The sequence below is a fragment of the Diadema antillarum genome, unplaced genomic scaffold (genome assembly GCF_040938485.1).
Source record: "Diadema antillarum isolate AM-2024a unplaced genomic scaffold, OU_Dant_1.0 scf00000022, whole genome shotgun sequence".
In the NCBI taxonomy this organism is placed as follows: domain Eukaryota; kingdom Metazoa; phylum Echinodermata; class Echinoidea; order Diadematoida; family Diadematidae; genus Diadema; species Diadema antillarum.
Window position 1 is genome coordinate 1,764,470 of NW_027270911.1, and position 27,506 is coordinate 1,791,975.

General features: G+C 40.8%; 1 protein-coding gene across 1 annotated transcript; it reads left to right on the forward strand.

The window, feature by feature from the left end:
• The first annotated feature begins 736 nt into the window (after nucleotides 1-736).
• LOC139730384 (E3 UFM1-protein ligase 1-like) lies at nucleotides 737-26,748 on the forward strand. The gene is made up of 20 exons (XM_071641252.1): nucleotides 737-816; nucleotides 2,146-2,291; nucleotides 7,171-7,199; nucleotides 8,088-8,185; nucleotides 8,943-9,057; nucleotides 9,927-10,057; nucleotides 10,644-10,702; nucleotides 11,352-11,495; nucleotides 12,586-12,761; nucleotides 13,932-14,108; nucleotides 14,878-14,991; nucleotide 15,102; nucleotides 16,385-16,504; nucleotides 17,745-17,868; nucleotides 21,136-21,302; nucleotides 21,882-22,009; nucleotides 22,606-22,686; nucleotides 23,451-23,542; nucleotides 25,505-25,639; nucleotides 26,433-26,748. The coding sequence occupies exons 1-20, from the start codon at nucleotides 737-739 to the stop codon at nucleotides 26,746-26,748; spliced, it is 2,433 nt and encodes an 810-aa protein (XP_071497353.1).
• The last annotated feature ends 758 nt before the right edge of the window (nucleotides 26,749-27,506 follow it).

Below are 27,506 nucleotides of genomic sequence, written 5' to 3' on the forward strand. Positions count from 1 at the left end.
GTGAGTGAGTGGGTTTCCCGAACTGATATACAGCTGTATATGCCTGGTCTACCACATTAGATCTATACTATACTATAGCCAATAGGCTAGCAATACACGTACTGTAGCGAGATTTCTGACATGGCAGCGCCGTGTGATAAAATCTAAAGAGGATTATTAAGATGTAAACATAATAAGGCGATTGGAAAGATGTGGAGTTGGAAACGGGGTATGCACAGTGTGCAGTGACGAGACGAGAGATCGGCCACGGCACAGCACACCACGGCAAATGCCGAGTACGGCGCCCCGCTACAGACGGGGGCGAGAGAGACCTCATTCTGCTGGAGAATTCGCTACAGTACCACTGAGTAACGTACCCTTCGACACGTTTTCTGCCGACATGAATTTTGATTCTGAATTACGAAAAACAAGCAGTGACGGCAGCTGACATGTTTGGAGATTCATGTAACATTTATTAAATTTCATTCACTATATAAAGCGAAGGAAAGTAGCATTTTTACCTGTTTTCGCGAACCGAACGAACGCTTCGAGTACCACACGATTTTGGTAAGAAACATTTGTTGTGGCAACGACACGCACTTACACACATCGCTTTACTACACACACTGGACTACATATACTGAACGTACGCATATCCCACGGAACAGGTGAACCACAATCAATTACGATTTTGTATGCTGCCATCTGCGTTGACTAACCATACAGTCACACAGTGTGCCACATTTTCATCGCGAACATGGCGAGTGCCGAGTGGGAGGAAGTCCGAAGGTTGGCGAAGGATTTCCAGCGCGCACAGCTATCGAGCGCATCTCAAAAGTGAGTTTTGCAGCAAAGCCTGGAGGCTTGTTGCTATGCTAAATGGAAGAACTAGTTGTAAACATGAGTAGTTTTTCCTGAAGAATGCAATTATTACTATACATGGACGTTGTATTGCGTCCATATGTTGTGTCGAACAAGTTGGAGAACCATTTTTGTTCAGTCCCACATGCTCATTTATATGTATGAAATCTATGTTCTTGAGTTGAGTGGTGTGCGTGGTGGCATGATGTCATGACTGTGAGTGCGTTCTGAATAGTCCATACTAAGGCAGACTTGACTTCTCTTGATTCTATAAACTGAATTTATTTCCCCGTACCAGTGTTTACTACCAGGCAAGCAAGAGAAAGTATTCCTTTTGGGAACAGCTACTGAAAAAGAGCTGGTAATGTCAAAAGATTATTATAAAAATTCCTTGGCTCCGGAGCGAGACAATTTTTTTTTTGTCTAACCATTTCCCTAATCGTAACCCGAGAACTAGGTCTAGACCTAGAAGTTTCGGAAATAAATCCTTTTGAGACAGCCACCCCAATCACCTAGCGTTAGTACTAAATCAGTGCAGATCTATACAACTCTACCTAGCCTAACCTTGCTTGCGATACGCACGGATGCACATACTCACTTTTGGGTGGCTGTCTCAAAAGGAACTCTTGCCCAAGTTTGTAAAATAGATTTGTTGATCAAATTACAAGATCTATTATTAAGAGTAGGATACTAACCATTTCACGTCAGTTCTTTTAATTAAAATTTTGCATGCATGTTCAACCATTCATTCAATTCTTTGAAAATTTACAAGGTTGACACTGGTACCGGTACTGGTAGATTACCTTCTCTAAACTTACTTCTACGATGTGGATACTCAGCAACGTCCAAAACTGGATATACCGGTATTACGCCGAGGTGTAACTTGAGTGCATGTGAAGCCGGTGGTGCATGATATGTACAAGTGCAAGTAAAAACCATCCCTTGGAGCTAGTTGGATGAGTATGAGATGTGTGCCCGGATATCAGCTGATGAAAACGTCCACGGATGGAACTGTGATGACGTCTACCGACAAATCATTCCCCAGCCTCACAGCTGTTGGCGTGAAAGAGTATTTAAACACATCTTTGGTGGAGTATGTTGTTAGAGGCTGAAATCTAGCTGGATGATAACTTCTCAATCTTGTGTTGGACATTGGAGAGGGATAGTAGTCTTAATTGATTGCAATGAGGTCATGTGATATCTTGTAGAGCTAATGTGACTTCAATAATTTACTCGTTTATCAGAGATAAAAACTATTAGCTTATCTGCACATTCTAACTTTGCTCTGTCTTCGTGTGACTGCAGGCTGTCTGAGAGAAATTGCATTGAAATCGTCAATAAATTGATTGAGGCAAAGAGCATCGAGGTCATCTACACCCTCGATGGCAAGGAGTATTTGACCCCAGCGCAGGTTACCAAGGAGATTCGGGATGAACTCATCATTCATGGAGGTGAGGGGCATGCAGATCCTTTGAGACTAGATTCTTTATAAATGTACACATGATACATGTGCAGCATCTTATAGTCTTTAATACCTCTTACATATTTTCCCAGTAAAACACCTGCACCAACACATTTGCATGTTATACAAAGTACTCCTTGCAATTGCAACATGCAGCCTTTAGGCAAAAGCCAGCATGAGGTCAGATGTAAAGATTTTTTCATCATTTCTTTCACTTTTCAAAATAATGAAATGTGATGTAATGAATAAATGGATTATGAATGTTTTATTGCAGATGATGTCAAGAATGAAAATTATGTGATATTTTGTACTAGTTGCTATTAATCAAAAATAATTTCTTTAATGGTTTTTATAGGTAAAGTTCAATGGCAAAATTTTAAAAAAAATATTTACTGATTTTAAATAGTCTCATGTTAATGTATATGTATGTTAAGGTATATAAAATTTATACAACCTATAAACATGAAGGATGTTTTGTAAATTAGTTCAAACCAATAAAGGACAATTCAAGAGTGAGAAACTCTAACCACATGTACTCGAATTGCATGTGTGTGTCTAGGGGAGGTGACTTGTGAGGTGTTCTCTGCTGTAAAAATCTGTTTAATCCATTATTTTGTATTTGAAATCAATCAGCAAGGTGTTGAAATCCTGTTCATTTAGAACCCCAAGTGCCATAGAAGTGGATTATTTTTCAAGTTTTGACCAGTTGAAAGAGTGTATTTTGAGGAACAAATTTTTGATGCTTGCAGTGCTTAAGGCTACAACTTTATTGTAGTCCCATGTATGCATTCCTGTGGGGTCATCCAGCATCAGCCCCAGGATCAACTTTTGTGAGCAGCCAAGGATTTTTTTTTTTTTTTTTTTGAGATGTTTTATATTCCTGTGCATTGAAGGAGAAATTATTGTGCAGTTTCTTACCCCGTGGAGCTAGATTTGTACTTCACTCAACCAAGGATCAACTGCTGACAACTTTTGAACTCTTCTTGAAAGATTGGGTAGGAACATTTGGAAACTCCTACCAATATGGGTGCCTGGAACAAAACACAGCATTCATTCTTGCTTGCATTTTTTGCAACCGTATGTATTCTTCTTGTGTTGACCAAAGACCTGCAAGTAAGTCAATATCAATCCATTGAATCCTTTGAATCTGATTGTGTGAAGGTGGCAGTGTGTGCATCCCTTGCTAAGGGGTCAAGTGCTGTACCTGCACGTCTCCTTGAATTCAGCTCAAGATCTCCAAGCCATCTTGTTATTCTACTTTTACTGAGTGGCCAAATTGAGAGAAATCCAGGGCCATCTACAAACAATGCCCAATCAGACTACCCATGTGCAGTATGTCAAAAGGCAGTCTTTAATGACGATGCTGCCATCCTTTGCGATGCTTGTGGATATTGGTGTCACATTTCATGTGTGGGCATCTCACCAAACTCGTACCAATGCCTTGCTAACAAATCAAGGAGTTTCTCTTGGCTATGTATCAACTGTGGGGAACCAAATATTGGTTCCAGTGCTTCATTACTGGGACTGGATTTTACTCACTCAAATACCTACTCACCATTGAGTTTGTCCTTTTGTGATGAAAGTGGTGTTGATGGGAATAACCTCCAGCCTACTTTCCCACAAACATCTACTCCAACATCTAGTCGTACTGGTCAAAATCGTCTCCAGTTTTCCCCTGACTCGTCTACTCAGAAACGAAAACCCAAACGAGGAATCAAAGCAATGGTTTTAAATTGCAATGGGTTAAAAAGTGGAACAAAGATAGCAAATTTTCAGGCAACTATAGAGCAACACAAACCAGGTGTTATCTTTGGCTGTGAATCAAAGCTTGACAAAGACATACCAACTTATTCAGTTTTCCCCACCAACTATCTGGTTTTCCGCAAGGACAGGGACAAACATGGCGGAGGAGTCTTTCTAGCCATTGACAGCTCACTGACGGTCAGCGCATGCCCAGATTTCGATGCGGACTGTGAGCTGCAGTGGTGCACAATCCAACTAGCTAACACTAAACCGATGTTCCTGTGTAGTTATTACTGCCCTCCAAACAACCGTTCAGCCAGTTTAGATGGTCTTCGTGACTCACTGCAGAAACTAATGACTAAGAATGGCAGACGTCAGCCAAATATCGCAATCGCTGGAGATTTCAACCATCCAAACATAAATTGGGATTTGCAGTCAACTACAGACCCAACAAGCGCAGCATCCCACCAACGATTGCTGGACATCCTCCTTCAGTACTCGCTGTTTCAGACGGTTAGGGACATCACAAGGCCAGCTTCAGGCAACATACTTGATCTCATTGTCACCACGCACCCAGCTCTTATACAGGATCTCTGTGTCCATCCAGGGATATCGGATCATAATATCCTTACCTTCAAGCTAACCACATGCACGCAGTTCCAGACCAAGCCACCAAGGAAAATTTATCAGTTCCATAAAGCAGACCCTGAACATCTCAAAAAGGCTGCCGAAGACTTCACAACAGATTTTCTCAATGGTAATCCACAGAATCAAACCGTGGAGGCAAACTGGAACAACATCAGCACTTTTCCGAACAAATGTCTCACAGAGTTTGTGCCGTCAAAGATGACTAAGGGCAAAAGACATCTTCCTTGGATAACACCCTCCATCAAACGTCAGATGCGCAAGAGAGACAGACTGTTTAAGAAAGCACGTCACCAATCTACCACTGCTGCTTGGGAAACGTACAGACGTTTCCGTAACCATGTTGCTAAATTGGTTCATACTGCACACTCAGATTATGTCAATTCAGTCATTGGAGCGAGCCTAACAGAAAATCCAAAACGATTCTGGTCCTACATTAAGTCCTGCCGCACCAAGAGCTTTGGAATACCATCACTCCGCTGGAATTCCAGGCTATGTGCAACATCGGTCGACAAAGCTGAAAGCTTAAACGAGTTCTTCCAGTCAGCTTTTATCCAAGAACATGACCAGTCACTGCCCCATAAAGGCTCCTCCCCTTTTCCCGAAATACAGCACCTCCATATCTACAGCACTGGCGTTGAGAAACAACTTCAACAGCTGAACCCGTCAAAGGCTAATGGTCCAGATGAGATACCCCCTAGGCTATTTAAACTTATAGCCCATGAGATTGCACCAGCCTTGTCCTTCCTCTACCAACAAAGCTATGACAGTGGTGTGATTCCGCCTCAATGGAAGCAAGCATTTGTCACGCCAATCCACAAATCTGGTGACAGAAGTGATCCCTCCAACTATCGTCCAATTTCCTTAACCTGTATATCCTGCAAAGTCATGGAACATATCATGCTGAGTCACTTATCCAAGCACATAGCAGTAAACAACATCTTTGCAGACTCCCAGCATGGTTTTAGACAAGGCTTATCAACTACAACACAACTCACTTCTGCTGTCAATGACTGGTCTCAGACACTCCAAAATCGCAGCCAATCTGATGTCATCTTTCTAGACTTCCAGAAAGCCTTTGACAGGGTGCCACATGAGCGACTTTCTATTAAGCTACGCTATTATGGCATTACTGGAGAGTCTCTCAACTGGATATGTGCTTTCTTGGCTGATAGGTCACAAGCTGTAGTCGTTGATGGAACCAAATCATCGTGGAAGGAGGTCTCATCAGGAGTTCCGCAGGGTTCCATTATTGGCCCTACCCTCTTTCTACTGTTCATCAACGACATCCAGGATGGCATGTCGTCACCCATCCGTCTGTATGCTGATGACTGTGTGACTTATCGGGAAATTAGGTCAGAAGATGACTACAACACTCTACAACAAGATCTCCAGACATTATCATTATGGTCATCCAAGTGGCTCATGAATTTCAACATCAAGAAGTGCGGAGTAATGTCAATCACTCGAAAACGCAATCCTAAAATCTACAAATACCACCTTCAGAATGCTGTAATTCCAAGAGTTACGGAGTATAAATATCTTGGAGTAACTGTAACACCTGACCTACGCTGGAATACACACTGTCAAAACATCAGGTGCAGGGCCAGCAAGACCCTGGGACTTATACGCCGAACATTGCCATCATGCTCAAAGGAAGTGAAGTGTAGAGCCTACACAGCATTGGTTAGGCCTAAACTGGAGTATGCCTCTGAGGTTTGGAACCCTCACACCTTGACGTCCATTAACAGCCTCGAACAAGTGCAGAGGACAGCAGCCCGGTTTGTTGCTGGTGACTACAGATGGTCTACATCATCTACCCGTCTGGTGTCGGCACACGGATGGAACACGTTACACCACCGGCGACTCCTGGACCAATGTTCACTTTTTTACAAAATCCACTATGGAGTGGTAAGCCTACCATTGCCCTCAGCGGTTACCCCTGCAACCTACTATGGAAGGAACGATCATGACGTCAAGTTCAACATACCCAAGACAACTATTGATGCATTCAAGTACTCATTCTTTCCAAGGACAATTTGGATCTGGAACCGCCTACCTAGTCAAGTTGTACATGCCACCACCTTAACAACATTCAGAGAAGCTGCTCTCCCATGTATTACAACCCTGCAGCCTTCTTCTGGATCACTCATCCTTTAAAGGAGGATGCATTCAGATTTTACTCGCACAGTGCACACTTTTATTGTAAATAGAGATCATCACCATGGCACCTCCCAATGGCACACATGTGTAGTTTCATCCCAGTATAGCTTCTTTGAGCTGCGAGAGGGATTACAGTATCAAGTATCAAGTATTGAGAGTGTGAATGGAGTAGGTGCTGTAATCAGAATTAAAAAAATATCATGAATTAATGCAAGCACCCAAAATTAAGTTCAGGATGGTTTTTGTGATGCAACTTGGATGCTGCCAATAAGTGGTATCACTATGTTCTGTCGTGTGTTTGTTCTTTTGTTTCATAGGCAGAATCAACTTGGTTGACCTCCAGCAGGTAAGAATACTGAATGAAAAATGTAGATGGCAGTACAGTTTGGTTCAGCTGTTGCATGCTGGCTGGGGGAGCACACAGTAATTCCCAAGTGTATTATCTCTTCATTTTTTTTTTTTTTCATGTAAATGCTGCCTGATTGGCAATGTCCACAACTATTTCATTATATCAGTATTAGTGTTGTCACTGAGAGGATCAAAGTACCTTTGGCCAGTAGTTCATATTGCATAACACTAGCTGAGTATCCAGGCTATGTATTTCCCTTTCTGTGGAGTCATGGCTAATTCACTGCTTTTTGTCCCAGTGGAGGGTGAGATAACTCTTTTGAGATTTTATCTCTCATGAGTAGAGAAACCTTGCTGGGGCCAAGGGATTTCTCCAGCTACCCATTTATTTATTTATTTATTTATCTATTTATTTATTCTTTTTAGGACACAGTTTTTACACCTCACCTTTCTTCAAACATGTCTGCTATTTCTGTTTACAAGAACCATACCTTGAAGAAAACCCTAGGGAAAGGTAAAGTGGGAACCATAACAGAATTTCTCATTGTGCAGTTTTGTGAAGAGGAAACATAGGAAAGGAAAACCAGATAATATATCATCCGAATATTAAAGTTGAAAGATGTGAACTCTGTTCCTTTTAGCTCTCTTTGGGGAGTCAAGGTTAAGGTTTACTGCCCAGTCCCATTCATCTCCAGAGCCATGACTAATCAAGAAAGTAAATTATTAGCGAGACTGTGAATCTTCATGATGTGAATGAATAAGTAAAAAAAAATAATAATTGGATGGATATTAGAACTGTATCAGTGCATAGTAATACAATTTTGGAGCAATGAGATGAGATGTAGATTCGAACAATTTACATTCTGCTTTGCGTTTCAAATGGCAGATTCTTAACATCGACTTCACTTTCATCGAGGCCAAAGCTAACGAGGTGGTGAAGCACGACCGCAATGTCTTCCTTGTTCTCGGCCAACTCATCGACAAGTAAGTAGCAGTGTGTACATGCAGTTCAAGTTTGATGTTCTGGTGATCATATCAAAAGAAACAACTGATTCTGTGTATGGATTGTAGATCAAACTCACTTTTGTTCTTGTAAGAGCTTCACTCTTTATCAGGGGAGCATTTCATGAAGTGTTTTGGTCAGATATTTTTCTGACAGACTGTTACAAGCTACTAAAATCCTTGCATCTGGCAGGCATTTCATGAAGCAGTTTTGTCAGATATTTTTCTGACAAACTGTTACAAGCTGCTGAAATCCTTGCGTCTGATTGGCTGAGAGCAAATTTGTCCAACAACTTTGTCGGACAAAATGCTGCATGAAATGCCCCCCCAGGAGGTCAAAACAATGTCACAAGGTGACCAAATCTGTTATGAATTCATACAGGACTGGATGTTTAACCCTTTGTACACTTTGATGGCTGATTGGCACAGAAAACCCTGTAGCATCGTGCACACTCTCCAAAGTCCCAGGTGCAGAGAGGATGAAATCATGTTAGCCTACTTGACTAAAAAAAAGCCTTGTCATTCATTGTGATCAGCAGAAGATGTGAATGTCTTCACGTTGCCTTTAACATTTAATTTCGATTTAAACGTGCCACTAAGTTATTTTGATTCTGTCATGCGGTTAATAAGCATGTGCCATCTACCATTCAGCACTTCTTGAAGCAAAACATAGAGATGAATCCATATTATTGTCTCTCTTTATTCATCCATTGCTTGCTGATGTTTGTTTAACGTTTAGTGATTACCTTGACCACTTGGCCGAGGAGATCAATGACCAACTCCAGGATACTGGTCAGCTGACCATTGCTGACCTGACCAAGGCTAATGATGTCCCTGCTGAATTTCTCACAGAGGTAAGCAGTGGTTGAACAGATGTCACAGAATGATTTGGCTGCCTTTGTGTTCTTTCTGTATTCATTTTTCAGGCACAAAGGTGGATTGGTTCTGATTTTTACTGCACTGACAAGCTTTTGCAGTAATTGTCGATCAAATAGTATCTGAGACCTTTATGCACTCAGTATATAAGGAGTTTTAGACTTTGGCTGTTTGTTCTTTGAGATATTGGAAAAATCCTCACATCATACGATGGATGAAAGTCTGGGCTACTCTTTGCTTTACATCTTGCATTCTTTATTTGTGTCAAAACTTGTGCATGTTGCAGAGTTGAATTCTTTTTGGTTGTGTTCATTGATAGCAACTGGTGTTAGAAAACTCAAGTGGCAGATAAGGCGTTCGAGGACCATAAATCAATCTTTGATTGCACCAAATTGCTTCTCTTAGGCTATACTAGCATTCCCACAGTCCACTAAAAGTTTTGCCATCTTGACCTGTTACATATTTATAGATGAATGGTGACCAGCGTGCAGTCTCATTATCTCATGTGACCCTTTGGTCCCGTAGAAGAGACTTTGTCTCGGGGGATTTAGGAGAAATTCATGTTCTGATAGCACAGGGAGGTTGAGAGGTTCTGATTCAGTGAAAGTTTGAATGAAATCAGACGAGCATTGATGAGATTATGACTGTATGATATCAGTACGCTGTCACAGCAAATATCAGTGATTGTTTAGAGTACATTTGAAGACTGAATTCATTTTAGAACTGATAAGTATCACATCTAGCATCCATCACTATGGGCTAAAATGTCACCTGTCTGCTGACAGGTCACGATTAAGTTTCAAAAGATACTTTACCGGAGAAAGACGTTTCTGTTTCCTGGACTTAGGCGGTTGAACAGAGACTGGGTACTATCATTGAGGGTCAGATGGACCCAATGGACCGCGGCGTCATCTTCACTCAGGCCTTTGTGGACCGGCACAGGTCAAGGATACGGGGCGCCCTCAGTGCCATCACAAAGTGAGTGCCACTTAGGGTACTGGAGATGTGTCTACCATCACAAATAAATACCGCTCAGGGTACCTGAGATGTGTCCACAGTCCAGACGCCACACCCTTGTCCAAATCTTATGCTTCTCAAAATTGTCTGGGGTTGAATTATGAGGAAGTCTTGGATTTCAAAGCAATTAATGTTTACTTAAGACTTGTCACATATTTTCAGAAATGTCATGTTAAAAACCATATACCGTATACAATATTGCCATTGAAGTACAAAAATTGCATTAAACATATAATCATAAAATATCACTTCGTCGCCTTGACATGGTATGACAGTATCAAAAGCTTGATTGATGTCATGACAACCATTAAAGTGGCAATTTTATGTGGTTTAACAAAGACCATGTCAGGGGTGGCGGATGTTAACCTGTTCCATACTGAATTCTGAAATGCCCATAGATTTAATATGCAGGCCATTAGGGTTCCCTTACAGAACAGGTTAAGAAAAGCAATATGCAGGGGGACTCTGCCTGTTTCTGAGCTGCATTTATAAACCTTATGTTGACTACGTTTGTGTTTACTGATTTGTTTTTCCTTGTGATGCACAGACCCACTTCAATCTCCAACATACTGAATCAATACCACATTCCAGACAAGCTTTTTCACAGTAAGTACCTTATCTCACAGTCAGTAAAAAACATGCAGTACATTGTATCTATGCACTATTACACTTTCACTGTCTCTCTGTGAGTCTAAGGAATAGAATGTTGCGAAAGATTACCAAGACACAGTGGGTAGCATGATTCTTTGATGAATATGACTTCTTCTAACACATTCCTGCCCAGTACCAATCTTTTAAGGTAACAGTATGTTTTAAACATTAGGAGATCTATGCCGAGACCATTCGGGAAATTTAGCTAGTGTCTATTTTTAGCTCTTCCATATCGCTGGCATAAATACTGTTGAAGCCCTGCACATAGGAAATTATGATTCTCGTGTCTAATTTCTTTGCAAGTAAAGCTGATTTACAGGAGGGACTATGATATCAAATGTAGACCTTCATCAGGGGTCTTGCTTTGATCCATTAGAGCTGATTATTGTGTTGTTCATCTTGCTGTTTTCATCGTGTGTGGGGTAAGTTGGTAAACTTGTGGGGAGAAGTTCCAAGTCAAATTTGTACATATTGTATTCAAGTCACAAATCAACCTGAAATTTGGATGTGGGATTTCAATGTGAAATTCCAGGGTGAAATTTGTGTCAGTATAAAATGCCAGTGTGAACTGTGAATTACATTGTATGACCTTTTCCCCCCACAGCCATCGTGGACGACTTGCAGAAGGAGAATCGTCTGAAGGGCTCCCTCTCGGGCCGACAGGACAAGGCGCTGTATATCCCAGACATATTCTCCCGCACGCAGAATGAGTGGGTGGATTCGTTCTACAGACAGAACGGCTACCTGGGTAAGCAGAGTGATTTATGTGGGTGGGTTTTAAGCAGCGAGTGAGTTTGTGTCCATTGTGCTAGAAGCAAGGTGGTTTCACCCTTGACCAGTTCTATGGCAATTGCTCTTGTGACAATATTGCTCCCGTGTAATATCCGCACACTAAGCCAAACACGATTTCTACCCACAAGCGTAGCCCTAATCCTTATCCTAATTCTCACATCAAACTAAACCTAAAACGCTATCACAACCCCAACTCTAACCCTAACCCTAAGTCTTCAGAGAAAATATGACTGGAGCAATCATCGAAGGAGCAAATGTTGTGTCACTGCATTGTCCAGGTAGCATGTACAGACAATGGAATTAATACAGGTAGATCCTACAGTGGAATCATATCGTAATAATATAAACAGCTGCATCATCCTGTCCGGCATTATCACATATAATATCAAAGCTCACCTCATCTCACAGTATTTTTTTCTTGTATCCCACTTGTGAAGACCATGATATGAGTATATAGCCAATTTCAATTTTGCATTGTAAAGAAGAAGGATGCAGTGATAGGTAATGCATATGCCAAATATTCGTGAGGTTTTTATTTTCGCAAATTTCGCAAGTAAAAGCATGTGAAAATATCAACTCTAATCCAGACCTGAACGTGGCGTGCACACATACATTTCTCTGTTCAGTACAGTACTCCACAATCACAAATTTAAACATTCCCGAAATTGTCGGGGAGTCCCGATTCGCAAACAAATTAGACTCGCTAAATATATGGCGGATACAGTAACCAGTGAAGGGACAGAACAAAACCAAGTTGTGGAAAGCTATGGAATACCACAGTGATGACATCATAGTCTTCTGTCATAGCTTAGAGCTGGTTCCAAACGAGATATCCTTGTACAAGGCTTCAAGCAGTGGGTTGGAACCAGGTATGAGCATTATTAGCAGCCATTGTGTTCACGGGTAACTGGGCCATGTGAGGTTGTGTAGAACCAGCTTCCATGGCAATTAATGGTTATGACAACATTACACTTCTGTACTCTGTGGGAATGCCTCTGGCATCAATGGCCTTTACACCACTGTGTATTACACATCCCAACGCACAGAATATGACACCCTGTCGCGGCTGGGCATCGCGGATCCCAAATCCTACGCCAAGCGGCGCTTCAAGTCGGAGAACCTCCTCTTCCTACAGTCCTGCTGCGTTGGGAAGGTGCTCCGGGACCGAGTGGAGGCGAGTGTGGAGGAAGCCTTGTCAACCGGAACATGGATTGATGTCTTGGTGAGCAACGTGCTCTCTCTATTTTGTTTCGTTTTCTCTTTTTTGTTGTTGTTGTTGTTATATTTTTTGCATCTGTTATTATAATGTTTACTACTGTTCTTTTGTTTGTTTGTATTTGTTTTTTAACAGTTGCTTTGTTCTTGTTATGTTTCGTTTTGCTGTTTAACCTGTTGAAGACTGGTCCCAAGTATACTCGGGCAGATGTCAATGGGAAATACGTGTTGTAGCAAAATCAGCTTGTCCCCAGTGGGTTAACAGTGTTGGGTGTTATGGCTGTTGTGTGTATCTTTTTTTTGTGTGTGTGTTTAAAGTTGTCATTTTGTTTTTGTTAGTTTTGTTTCTGTTCCATGTTGTTGTGGACTGTTTGCATGTAGCTTTATGAAATACACGGTTTTGTAGCTGCTTACCAAGTATAGGAGTCGATATGTACTTGGCCCATGTTTGGAAGTGGGCATCGGGCCTGATGAGGGGTTGGCTTATGCGATGATGGGGCTATATTCATAATGTTAACAACATCACCCTTGCAGACGCTAACTCTTGCACATAGGAAATTAGGGTTTCTATAAAGGTAGTCGGGTGTCATTAATCCAATAGTCAGAGAGACGACAAGCTAGTACTATATATAGTGATGTACAACATTGTGTGTGTAATACAGACAGGTGCATTATCAGTGTGTGGTATCTGTGATGTGAATGATACATGTTCTCCTGCCACTTTAAGGCATTATTTACCATTAGCAGATGAAATAAAAACCCAGTATTAGTGCTTCAAAATACAGTACTGTAGTTCTAAAATGTGAGTAAGGGATAGAAACCTATGTAAAAATTTTAATTAGTATAATCAATAACAAGTATTCTTACATATGCAAAATGTTAACAGTGGTTCTAATAAAAATGTTTCCAGACCAAACCGTGTACAGTTATGATTTATTGAGAAAAATAGTGATATCTCCTTAAATATTGGGTTTTATTGCAAAATTCTTATATGGTATGATGTTTTGTGATACAACTGATCTACACATATGCATCAAATGTGATATCTTGAACATTTAAATCACTGCTCCCAAAGGTAAACAGGACCTTTAATCGGGTAAGAAGATGCTCTGCACCATAAAACCAGTTTTGTGGAGACTATGCTGTAACGTTTATATTCTACTGTCTTCCATACCAGCCTCTCCTCCCGACTTCCTTCTCGTCGTCCGACAGCGGTCAGATCTTGCACCAGTGCCTTAAAGGGAACAGTCAGCTTGAGGGGAAGGTCTTCTGCGACACCATCGTCTGCAGCCAGCGGTTCCTGGCCGACTGCCGGGCCATCTTTGACCCCATGATGAGGGACAAGGCACAGGAGGTGAGATAGGTTGTTTGGGAAAAAGGTAGGAGGGGGGGGGGGGGCAGAAAGAAAACAAACTGGGGAGAAAGAGTGGTATAGTGAAAGTTTGGAGACACAAATTTATTTGCATGGTTCCATGTTATGATGCTCCATACCAAAGCTGTCAAACTAAGTCCCAGGAAGAGCTTCCCAGTATTGACAAAGATCATGAAAATGTGTGGATGTGCGGATGTGCTCCCTAAAATGATATTCGAATATAAGGAACTATCATTGCAAGTGATGAATTAAGTACAGAGTTCACACTTGTTGCTCACATGACTATTTGGTGTCAATGGTAGTTTTTGCATTGAGAAACTTTTAAACTTTTAGTGCTTGTTTGAGAGAGAAAGTGAGCTGTATCAATCAGTGTGCTCTGAATTTACTGGTGTATGGATGGTAAATTTTACCATCATTGAAATTCCGAATGAGGCTGTTGATGTATATGTCAGAGAAGAGGTGCTATTTAGTTTATTTTTGTTTAAAAGGATTGCTTTGAGATGAAGCATGTCTGTTTTTCTTAAACTGAATCAGACTTTCCCCCATATTTGAAGCAATATTTGCTTTTGTTGTGTTTTGAGTTCAGAATATGATTTTTTTATTCAACTCTGCATCACAATGTCTTTTTAAAAAAATCCCCAAATTAGTCTGTAGAATTTGGGAGCCCTTTAATTGGTCTATGGAGACAGTGCTGTTTTGGTTCTGAAAATTGACATTATTTCACACCTTCTCTTGTCTCACCTGCTTTCAGGATGCTAAAAGGGCCCCAGAGATGTTACTCGCTGCCGACAGGAAGGCGTTATCTTCGGGATCGGACGCCAAGAAAGATCGCAAAGAGGAGAGGAGGAAGAAGGCCGCAGGTACAGTCGAACTACCTACCAATTTTTCAGCTGTTAACCTTTTCTGTGCCAGGGACTTTTTACAGTGTGTACAAAGCTATGGGGTTTTCTGTGTCAATCAGCCCTCAATGCGGAGGGTTAAACCAAGTCAACTAGTCGGGGTGTCCCTGTGTGGCATGGCGCGCCGGCATTCAATACTGGGCATTCCTAGAGTAGAAGGTTATGTGTACAAGTGGAGGGATTGATGCAAACTGTATATGTTAACCTGTCTGTTTAGTTTTCAGATCAAGTCATCTCATTCCCTCCCATATCTTCTGGCTTGTTACTTGCCTGTAAATTACTTAGGTTGGTTACTAGCCAGACAAAGTAGAACAAGCACATACACACACAAAAAAAAACAACACATCATCATTTACAACAAAAATTAAACTAGAACTACCTGGGAGAGCACAAATTTCCTGTAAGGCCATAGGGTCACTAACACCATGGAACTGTGCAGGCAAAACCCTGAAAATACAGTAAAGTTATTTTGCAATGGTTGATGATGCTTTGAATAATTCTCCACCTGCATTGTGATCTGAATTGCCACCAATACTCATCACTTGTTTTGTCCACAATGAACTTTTCCTGAAAATTTCATCAAAATCCATGCCTAATAGTTTGCATAAAATTGCTTACAGTCAAAGACAAACAAATGCTCTCAAAATTTAACCTCCTTTATAGTGCAAATGCAACTACTTTGCAGACGACATTTTGTTCAAAAGAATTTTTATGATAATTAGTGATGTATCTACAGTCAGCAAGATACTGAACACATAACATTCACCTTGCTTGAGAGAAAACCCTCACTAAAGCAGACAGATATCCCATGCTGATGGAATGAGTATTACTGCCTTGGGGGAATTTTACAATTTCAGAAGAATAGATGCAGAAATCATTGTTTTATTATTATTGTTTTTGTAATTGAAAGAGCTGTAATAATAATTATTAATGCTTCTACTACTACTATGATTATTATCACTATATTTGCTGATTGATGTTATTATTGCTATTTTCATTGTGATAATTGATACTGTTATTAGTAGCAGTGTAATAGTAATGGTACAAATGTAGATGTTATTTCGTTTTATTTCATTTATTTCCACTTTCATAATTGGTTTACAAAATTTGCATAAAAACAAACAAACAAACAAGAATGCATGGTAACAAATATGACAGTGGCGGAATCATGAGAAGCACAAAGTAGGCTTATTGAAAATGATCCCTAAACAGATATCATGATGTAAATATGTGTAATCATTTATAATCATTTGTAATTGGGTTGAAACAAACATGAATACAAAATGTGATAAAATTCAGGACAGATGTAGTAGTAATATAGTCCCCACCATCACTGCCTTCATCACATTCACCATCCAGGAGGTAGTGGTAGTGCCAGGGGAGGCGGTGGAGGACAGGCACGCGAGATCAAGACGAAGAAGGTGAAGAAGAACCGTGGGAAGGAGGCAGAGGACGAGGAGGAAGATGATACCTCAAGAGGTGAGGATTTCCTGGTCCCCATCCTCATCAACCTCGGCAATGAATTATCCACTGTGCTCTGCAGTCCGACCACAGTTATCCAGCCATCACTTTTACAGATCTCTCTACTATCCAGACCGTAGTACCCCCATGACACATGTGTAGTTTAACCCAGTATAGCTTCTCGGAGCTGCAAGAGTGATTAACCTCATCAAGTATCAAGTATCAAGTGGGCTGGCTTACAAGTTTTGTCATGTTTTCATGCCTTTTCAGTTCTAAATCTCCCTCAAATCAAACACAACTTTTAGAGATCTGCAAAATTAGTGAATTGATGATAACACATTTATACCCCAGCAAAACAGTCATGCTAGAAAGTGCCGTATTTGAGCATATCCCTCTTATCGGGCCAAATCACTTCAATATCTGTATGCCTGCTGGTCCCAACGTGGCCGGATAACTGTAATTTTTTTCATCAGCTTGCCCATGCCTTATAATCAAACTGATTATCTCCAACCTTAAAAGATCATCTTGATCAGAGGCCCCTTTAATCTTAATCAGTTTGATTGGCAGATGTCTGTGTGCGAATCAGATATTCAAATTTGAACTGTAGAGATAATTGAATGTAATCATTATCATTACTTACAATGACAGTGTTGGCACTGTTTGGTTGATCCTGCATGAGCACATGCCATGAAAATCTCCAAGTTTCAGAGATATGTTTTATTTCTCAGAAAATGATTACAAACTCAAGTATGTGTAGGCAGTGGACATTCAAAGTATCCTGATGACGTGGAACATCAAAGGTATACTGTATACGTCGAATATTTTGTGAGGTTTTTATTTTCGTGAATTTTGCGAGTCTGGTACTGTTCGCGAAATTACAGACACGTGAAAATAATGATTCTGATCCGGATATGAGTGTGATGCACACTTATACATTTCTCCATTCAGTGCAGTACTCCACGATAGCAAATTTAACCACTCGCGGAGTTGTCGGGAAGTCCCAATTTGTGAAAATTTCGACTCGCTAAGTATATAGCATATACAGTATGCTATACCATTAAACAATTATAGGAATGTAGTTGATTGTAATGAAAAAAACATAGAAAATCTGTAACCAGTATTCCAAAAGAGGGCTTCAGAATAGCCTCTTCAATGTCAGTCATGCATTTCATTTTTATTTGTCAGACAAACATTTAAGCCCATGCAAACAGTGTAAATTACTTCTAACCATGTGATATTATGACGTTGTTATTCTCAGGATCAAGAGTATCAGCGACTGAGTTCCCATTCCTGACCATTGAGAAGATCGAGGAAGTCCTTAGTGAGAGACTAGGTGATTGCCCCGAAGAGCTACAAGCAGAATTAGCCCAAGAACTGTTCAGGTATTGTCATGGATGTCAAAGGAAATGGTGTACAGTCCTCTCCTATTATAATGAACACAGTTATAACGAAATTCCAGTTACAACGAAGTAAAAATTCAGGCTGCAGAATTATCCGCTGTATGTTTTTTTTATTCTTTATTTGTTTGGTTATAATGACATTGTGATATAACGAAAGAAAATTGCCGGCCCCGAGGACTTTGTTATAGACCGATTCAAGTGACTGTTCATGGAAGTGCGCCCTCTTAAGGCGACGCCATAACTGGGGGCCAACCAGGCCGGGTCGGCAAGCGCCGTGCGTGCTTGGCAAGGGTGCCAACGGCGGCCAGTGCTTTTACCACCCGGCGCCAGCCGGCCAGCTAGCTATCTCTGGCGCTGGTAGCGATCGACGCATCTGGCTTTGAGACAACTAGAGTCTACATTTTAAATATAGAATTAAACAACCTATACCGACTATGAACGAATGGGTAGATGTCATATATGGATGTAGCCAAAACTTGAATTTCAAGGTAAATATCGGCTCGATCCGTGAGTGTTTGTAGACTCCATTTCCCTTGCGATGACTTGGGTACTCGCGTGTACAGAGAGGATTATAAGAGCATTAAGGGCCTTGGGAGAACTGGCAAGGCGCAGGTAGACGTCTAGATAGTAAGCCTGATTTAGACTGTTGAGAGGTTAACTGATATTATACAAATAATGGATCAGAATCTTGAGCTAGATATGGCGCTATCGTTAACTAGTTTTAAGGTTTGCCTTTTCTCGGACCAGAGGGGTAGAGTCTGTCTAACGTTTTTTAGATTTTGTCTAGAATTCTAGGCAACAGTCCAGACTAGATCTAATCCGTCTAGACCTATTGACTTCTAGAATACTACATTCCTAGATACATCCTATATTATTTTCGGTTGTCACTAGCTTCCGGCAAGTCTAACTAACTTTTAAACCAAACTGAAGGCAAATCTAGGCGTTTCTAAGCCGTATAAACTAAAGAAATTAATTTACTTCGCCTGATGCCAACAACCAAAACTTCTTCTGTTTAAGGTCTAATCATTACTTTTTAACATCGCGCTAACGCCTAAAATTATAATCTACAATTTATGCAAAAGTAATTTTCAGATCAAACTTTCTTGATATGAATTATGATAAGGAACGGATGTTTGCCACCATTCATGGCAGATTAATATTTATATGTATCTCTTCATTAATTCAAATTCAGAGTTCCAGGCCAGAATTGAATATGGTCAATTTGATGCTGAACGCTTAGTGAAGAAGTAAAAAAATTATAAGAATATTTTTTACACGATTTGAAACATTCATTTAGCTGTAGTGTAGGCTTTAAAATGTTTGTCATAATAGAAACTAGTATAGCCAGGAAGTGTTTGGTAAGTATTGCACCAAGCATTAAAAAAAAAAAAAAAAAAAAAATTAGTGAATTCTCAAAATCTTTGATCTGTGCCCTGTTGCATAAAACCCTTACCCCTGGACTTACCGCTCCTATCTAGCGGTAAGTCTTCAAATTAGCGGTAAATTTTATAATCCTTGATGCTGATTGGCTGTGACGCCTAATTTTGACGGTAGTTACCATTGAAATTCAATGGTAAGTTTTATGCAACGGGCCCCAGAACTTGTCTTCTAAACTGAACAACTTTATTTTACGAGTATGCAGTGATAGCCTATTTAAATAGAGATTCTAGTAGGGATAGGCCAAAGTTTGTTCCGAAAATCTGTGCATTTTTTATTCCGCTTTATTTCACTTAAGTGTATATATTCATCATGCGTCAGTAGTGTCTGAATTTTACACACTGACGTGCAGCTTCCCTTTCCGGCTTTATTTGTGCACCCAACAACTGCACAATACATGTATGTTTTTTTTTTTCTGGACCTCCTTTGAAGCTTTCATTCTAGATCGATATGTTTGAATTACTCAATTTGTCCAAAAGAAAGGCAATAAATGACGCTGAATGACTTTTTCCACAGTGAGTAAACAATCACAATTTTAGCGCGGCTGTCCCCGATGCAGCGGCCGCCGGCGGTGCATGCGGCCGCGCCCGGCTAACTATGCGCGATGGGTACGCTAGGCTGCTAGCTGCAAGTGCAACTCGCTGGGTAGCTAGGTCGCTGGAAGCCCCCGTTGGCCCCCAGTTATGGCGGCTGTTATAGCGCCGCCAGCGGCGGTAGGTGAATAGGCCATCGAAATTGAAACGGTCTATAGCAGGAGTCCACTGTACTCGAAAATGAATAGGAGGTTTCTTTATCTTGCAGCAGAGTTGCCAAGTCTCCCTGATTCTCTGGGAGGCTTCCCAAAAACCTCAAATATCTCTGAATGTCGTGACAAAACAATTTAAAGATATCCCTGATTTGGGGAGTGCCAGTAGTTTTGCCTATAGCCCATTTGCAATCTCCCCGATTGCTCTTTGGAACATTGGCAGCCCTGCTGCAGGCTTTAGAAGATTGTAGTCAGGCACGTCACAGAGACATGCAGATGTGCAGTAATCATGCGGAATCTTTTTGAGGTATATTATGATCACATTCTTCCCTGCCAGCGAGACAAGATTCAAATGGACACAAGTAAGATGTCTCATAAACTTGAAGCCTCTGGGCTATTTGGACAGGTTAAAAGAATGGCTGTTCCAGTTTTTGACCAAACTCCCACCGGTTTGCAGCAATTTGACAGACTATGTCGCTGAGGCTTAATTTATTTTTTTTTTCTGGTTGATTGATCAAGACAAAGATGGTCTTGCATGTACCCCATGCAGATTGAGATTACCCTGCGTGTCAAGGGGGTCTTGACGCATGAATACCTCTTGACATATCCACATATCTGTCTTTCAAATGGTGTATTTGTGATTAAATTTAGGATGGTGAGTGATAGGTTTCTCAAGAGGTATCCACAGAATGCTCACATAGTGTATGGAAATCTTGACTGATGAAAACTCTACAAAATAGTGATTGCTCATTTGAGTGTTTGTAAATGTCACATAGTACTCATTTATTATCCTCATCCAAGCAGAGAGGAAATTTTCTCTCAAGCAAGGTGAATGTTATGTGTTCAGTATCTTGCTGACTGTAGATACATCACTAATTATCATAAAAATTCTTTTGAACAAAATGTCGTCTGCAAAGTATTTGCATTTCCGTATTCTCCTATTCATCTCAAGTTGAATTAAATTAAAAAGAAAAATGAGATAATTTAACAAATTCCAGACTGCTGTATTCTCTGTTTGCAGTACTTGTTATGTCCTTCTTTGTTTTGTTTTGTTTTCTGGCACATAGACCTCTGACGCGCGCATACCAAGACGTGGTCAAGGAAGCATTCCTGACACTGACCGGTGGTAGTGCGGCCAGCAGGAGAAAAACCAGAGACGACACGCAGGAGAAGATAAATTTGATATGGAGTAACATTCGGCAGTTTATGAAGGGAGTCAAGCAGTGCTCTGATGGTAAGAAAGAGGTTGTGACACACTTCTACATGACTGCGATTTTCCAGGTCTTTTTCAAACTGCCTTTTACTTTGAAAACTTTTGTGTGCAGGTTGTTTGTTTGCACTCAATTGTGAGATACTTTGCAGATCTTTGTTGTTAACCCTTTCATTTGATTCTTAGAGCAATTTTCTTTACTATTGAATTCTTTGTGCCCTTTTTTGTGGGTCTTAACCAAGGCTCCATTCTCAAAAGTCTTTTTGGCTAACACTTCCACTCATAGAGCCTTTTTGTGTACTATTCAGTTCACAGAGTATTTATTTCTACTTTTTTAAAATCTATAATTCATTCACAGAGCTGTTTTCTTCATCTGCTCTATTCTCATATCCTCTGTGTTACTGTATGAGTGGAAATATTCTTGTGGGTAATTTTCACATGTTTTTAAGTCAGCAAATTCAAAACATTAAAAAAATTTACATATAACATGCAAAGATATTTGTATGCTTTCATTTTTGTGCTAGTTTTGGTCATGTGAAATATGCAAAAGCTTCCACTTTCACAGAAATATGTGTATTTCTCTCTGACTCTGTCTCCTTGAAGATGAGGATTTAGAGGGCCAGTTGTCACGGTACCTGCTTCGCTCCCTCTGCTCCAATGTCACCAACCTGCTCTGCACTGCGGTGGCGGAACCAGTCATGGGGGCCGACACCACAAACTTTACCCCAGAGGTTAGAAGACATGAGAGGCCCTTCTCGTGGACATTGCGAAATTACTTAGAAGGAAAAGATGGCTGCCTTTAAGTAGTAGCAGTGCACATCCCAGTGGCTATTTGTTTTTAATCAATGGCAGCGAAGTGACTGTTCTTGCTCCTATCGTACATCAACATTGCCATCCAAACTGTTCTACACCTCTTCATAAGATTCAGTGCTCATAAACCCGTAATATTGTATGCAACCCAATGTGCAATGACAAAAATTTCCTAATCAATAGGATCAATTAAAGATAGCCTTTAGAAACTACAATGACTACAAAATGACAATACATACTAATTCTATAAAGGAATGCTTTCATTACCCGAGTAGTGAGTAATGTTGCAAGTAAGTCTTTGCTTTGAAACTTGAGGATGAAGTATGTGTGATGATTAAAAATGTCTGTATAGTAGGAGGAGAATGAAACTTTGTAACTTGTAGAATTCTGTATGCAATTTACAATGCAAGCACCGGCAGGTGTAAAGTGTGCTGTTTTCCATGTGCATCAAGCTAGCAGTCCATGAAATGTCCCATAAACATCACATTCTTGATTTCTTGTTGGATACCTCGTACAGGAGAGAGCCAGTATCATCAGCAAACTCCCCGACAAGATCAAGTCTGCTATGACCAAACTGAACAGCTCCCTCTCTGGCAAGGTGAGGCCAATGATGACAACTGCAAGATTACTGTAAAACACAATATTTTAGCAGCATGAAATTTTCGCAAAGTGCCTCTGGCATTCAATGCATATAGTGTAGACAAGAGCTTTCAAGTGCATTTTAATTTCGCGAATCTTGGCAAAATTAAAATGCACACGAACATTCTTCATTTCACAGTAGTTTCTAAAGTACATGTAAAGAGTTGCTTTTCAGAGATGGGATGTTATCTCCCAGTATAGCATTGAAGGTGTTCGTAGAGTCGTGTCAATTGTTAGGAAACTTTAGTTTATATTTGCTGCAAGATTTTGTTGCATATTGTCATTAGCAGTGTTCTCCTGAAATGTTGGCACTGTAATTAGCCAGGCTTATGCTAGTGGCTTTTAGAATGTTAGATGGCAAATATGGTATGGTAGACATTCAGGTACATTTAATTTCCACTTTTGAAAGAGCATGAAGCCTTCAGGTGGTCTAAAGAAGAGGAGAAGAAGAAAAACAACAGGAACAGGAACAAGATGGGGGGAAAAAAGGTGAAAGATGAAAAGGTGAAAGAGGAGGAGGAGGGAAGGAAGAGGGTGGTAGAGCAGAGGGACTGAGAAAAAAAATTAGGACTAGCAGTAGTTTACTAGAGATTAATGTGCAACTGAAAGATTTCCTTGTTGTCCCTGAATGGCTGATATTTTTGTGTGTAAGGGAAGGAGAGGCATACATAACAAGATCTGCATGCTTAAGCTTTGCATCCACTCGATCTATTTCACACCTAGGATCTGGATGAATTTGCCACGCAGCTAGAGCACTGCTGTGATCCCTCCATCTGTGACGTCATGCTCAGGAAAGCAGACAAGAAGAAAGACAGGTAATTTTTTTTTTTAATCGGCATCATCATAACCAAGGTTCTAGGACAATTACCCCCTGGACAATTACCCCAGACCCTTCCCCTGACGCCAACCCTAATCCTAATCCTGAACCTTATCCTAACTCTAATCCTTATTCTAATCCTGAACCTAATCCTAACTCTAACCCTAATTCTAATCCTGAACTTAATCCTGGCCCTTACCCAAACTTGAACTCTAAACCTAACCCTAACCTTTACTCTAACCTTATCACTAACCAGTATTTAGTTTTGGGGTGTTTTTTTTTTTTTTTTTTTTTTTTTGGGGGGGGGGGGGTAATTGTCCTGGGGGTAATTGCCCTGATTTTTATCACCACAGAGTTCTGACACATCAACTGTATTGACTTTCGTGGACCACAGCCGCAAGGACAAATCAATAACTTGTCTTTATTTCTTGATGCAGAATAGAAATGTACCAGGAACAATTAGCCCAAAGATCCATCAAAGTTGAACTGTATTATGTGTATCGGTTTCATAGTATTTGAAGTGGGTTACTTGGCATGCTACTTCGAGATATTTGTGCTAACAAAGTCTTTACAGGAGTTTGAGCTGTAATTCCAGACAGCTATTGTAAATGAACTAAGATTGCTGGTGTGATAGTGAATGAGTACACTTTGCTGGTTAATCATCATTTTTAAGATTCAGTATCTACGGTATTCATTATTATTTGCAATGATTGCCATTAGCCATCGTACCATTTGTGCACAAGCACAGCCAATTCAGTTTTCTGCTAATAGAATGTCGTGGAGCATTGCTTTTATGAAGACAGCTGTAATTTGTCAGCAGTGCTGTTCTGTACGTACATCAGTATATCAGTATTTCTGGAAGAGCCCAAAGACACGACAAAGGCAACTTATTAATATACAAATGATGCACAGGATAGAGTTCGCCTCGTGCATGTTTCACAATTGTAAATACCCTCAAGTGCGCAACATCTCCACTAACGCCACCAAATAATCCTGTGCATGATTTGTTTTATAAAATTGGTCGAAAACTAACAGCATTTTTCACGTACCTTTGTGGGTCAATACCAGTCAGCTACATGTAGCACTCGCTCAAGTCAAAAAGTCAAGATGTCCGAAAATGTTCGTACCAAACATATTACGCACGTCGCACTCGGAAATCCCGCACATATAAGTACTGTGAGATGTACGTATAAAGCCCGCCGCACACTACACGATTTTGCCCCGATTCACCGGTCTTAAGACCTTAAGACTAGAAGTGTGACGTCACAGTCTTGCCATTTTCTAGTCGTACGACTGGGTCTTAGCGCCAGTCGTAGAGATTTGACATGTTGAATCTCTACGACCAGTCGTGAGCTTTCAGCCATTCACAATGCAGCAAAATGAAAACGCACGCAGTGCGCACTGCGCGCGCTTTACAGTCGGGTCGTATAGTGTGCGGTGTCCGGTCGTACGACTGGTCTCAAGACCCAGCTTGGCTTAAGACTTTAAGACCAGTCGGATCGTGTAGTGTGCGGTGGCCTTAAGAGCATACGTACGCCACATGTATGCACAAGAAAGGCCGGCTGGCAGCCCGAACTAGAAGTTGTTTACAGGATTGACAGCGCGTATAGTAGCGCGTAACAACTGATTGAGTGCGCACTGCTAGTGTAAACTTTGTGACGTCAGGCTGTGCATGTTAGTGAGAAATTAATGCACGCGCACGTGACTCATTTCAGCGCTTCCAATTAGCTACATTCTTGAACCCATTTTATAATATGCTCTGTTGTCTGTAACTGAGTGGTCAGGTGTTCATATTGCATCACCCTGCGCTTTTGGTGAATATTGCAAACTGGCCACACAGTCACTTGAGAAGCACATAAGGAATTTCATGCAGAAAGTTAGATAACAGAGATAAATTCAAATCCTTGCATTGTGCACTTGTAATCGCAATATCCATTCATCCTCATTCTTGCTATTTCAGGCAAGCCGTGTTCCACCACCGGCAGGCCCTGTGCGAGCAGCTGAGAAACGAGAGTGACCCAGCCATGGCCCTCCACCTCACGGTCACCGTCGCCTTCCAGAACAGCAGCCAGTGTATGCTGCACGCACCAGGAAGGTGAGAAAACTCATCACTGGATTTCCTTCTCAATACCCCACCTCAAACCTCCATCCCCCTTCCCCTCCCCCCCCCCCCCCCCCCTTCGTTACCCATGTCACATCTACTGTATACGCCAAATATTTTGCGAGGTTTTTTTATTTTCCGCAAATTTTGCGAGTCAGGTGCTATTCGCGAAATTAAAGACACGCAAAAATAATGACTCTGATCCTGATATGAATGTGATACACATGTATACATTTCTCCGTTCAGTAAAGTACTCCATGATCACAAATTTAACCACTCACGAAATCGTCGCGAAGTCCCGATTCATGAAAATTTAGACTCGCTAAATATATGGCTTGTACACTAATTATGCTATTTTCCACCTGTATTGGACCTCCAGTACGGTAGCTCTTGTTTTTGTGCTTTCTCTTGTTCACTTATTTGTTGATTTATATTTTCATACCATGTATACATAAATACATGTTTTAGACTCTTATTTATTCATATATGAAAACTTGAGTGTTTTTACCAAATTAGTTTTTTTTTTCTTTTTTCTCATGGAAATTTTTTACAGTACATATGTTGATATGTACAATTTCGTTTGTGTGATTGTGCATATTATATAAACATACACACAAAATCTTATTCCTATCAATAAAGCTAATCCAAGTCATATTCATAACATAACTTGAAAGCAGCAGTTGCATCAATTCCTTTGTTATCATTGTTATTGGTATTAGTGACAGGATGTAAAATGTAATCCTGCAACTCACAACTATTATTTCATGCTCATTGCTTCATGTCACAGGTGTGTGCCTCAGCTCATCAGCCATCTTGAGCAGCACCTCGGCCCAGAGCAGCATGCCCTCCTGGTGCAATACCAGGAACTGGTCCAGGGCCTCATGGCGGCCAGCCGGGAACAGGACCGGCAGAGAGGCAGCAGTGGGGCCGGGGCCGGGGCCGAAGGGGAAGGAGAAGGCGAAGGCAGCGTCCCATCCGGTGACGGTGACCATGGCGACGTCGCCTCCTTGAAGAAACAGCTGGAAGAGCTGCTGAACAAGGTCAAGGATATCGCCCTCGTCAAGAAGGGGTCTGCGGCAGCTGCAGCTGCGAGTGAGGACTAAACTAGCCCAGCCAAGGCATATGTCACCCTAGCTGTAGTGGATTTGCCAAGCCTCCATGATTCTACAGGAGGCCCCCTGAATAAGAAATAGTAATAATGATGATAACTATTTCTTCACATTCTGACAAACGACTATTAACTGGGCATTTATAGAACTGCAGTCTTGGACGTGCAATACTGAAGGCAAAAACCACTCTGGCAATTTCGAGAGAGAAAAGTGACATCTCTTACTGTCACCTTTTTTCTTTTTTTCTTTTTTTTTGTTGCTTTAAGTACCACTTTAGTTGTTAATATGATCTGAGCGGCGATCATGCACAAATTATTTCTTCTATTTTGATGAAATTGTTGGTTGATTTGCTGGAATTTCAAAAATGTGTTAGTTTGATTGATATTACCTTGCCATTTTATTTAGAGGTTTCTGTTATGAGTGTTTTGATCGTAGGTGAATTTTGCCGATTTAAACATCTACTGTTGGGTTGTTGTTTTTTTCTTATTCAGTTAAATGGGCTTTATGATTGGGAGGAAAACAATCACTATCAGTGTCTCAATTGGAATGTGTGTTTTTTTCTCATTTTTGTTGTGATTTTTGTGTTTGGTGCAAAGGGAATGAAATCTGTTTACAGTGAAGGCCTATCTTTCAGTTTGATATGTTGGTATGCCAACTACAATTCTACTCTGTCACTACTAACACAAACGTGTACCTTCGGTGGATGTCCACAGTTGAACTCATCATAGATTGATTCTGTCTTTACTGATGTC

Bases quoted from the DNA above. Each gene is read 5' to 3' on its own strand.
- LOC139730384 (XM_071641252.1), top strand. From the start codon at position 737: ATGGCGAGTGCCGAGTGGGAGGAAGTCCGAAGGTTGGCGAAGGATTTC. The intron at 817-2,145 runs GTGAGTTTTGCA...GTGTGACTGCAG, and splicing joins CTATCGAGCGCATCTCAAAA to GCTGTCTGAGAGAAATTGCA. The intron at 17,869-21,135 runs GTATTGTCATGG...TCTGGCACATAG, and splicing joins TTAGCCCAAGAACTGTTCAG to ACCTCTGACGCGCGCATACC.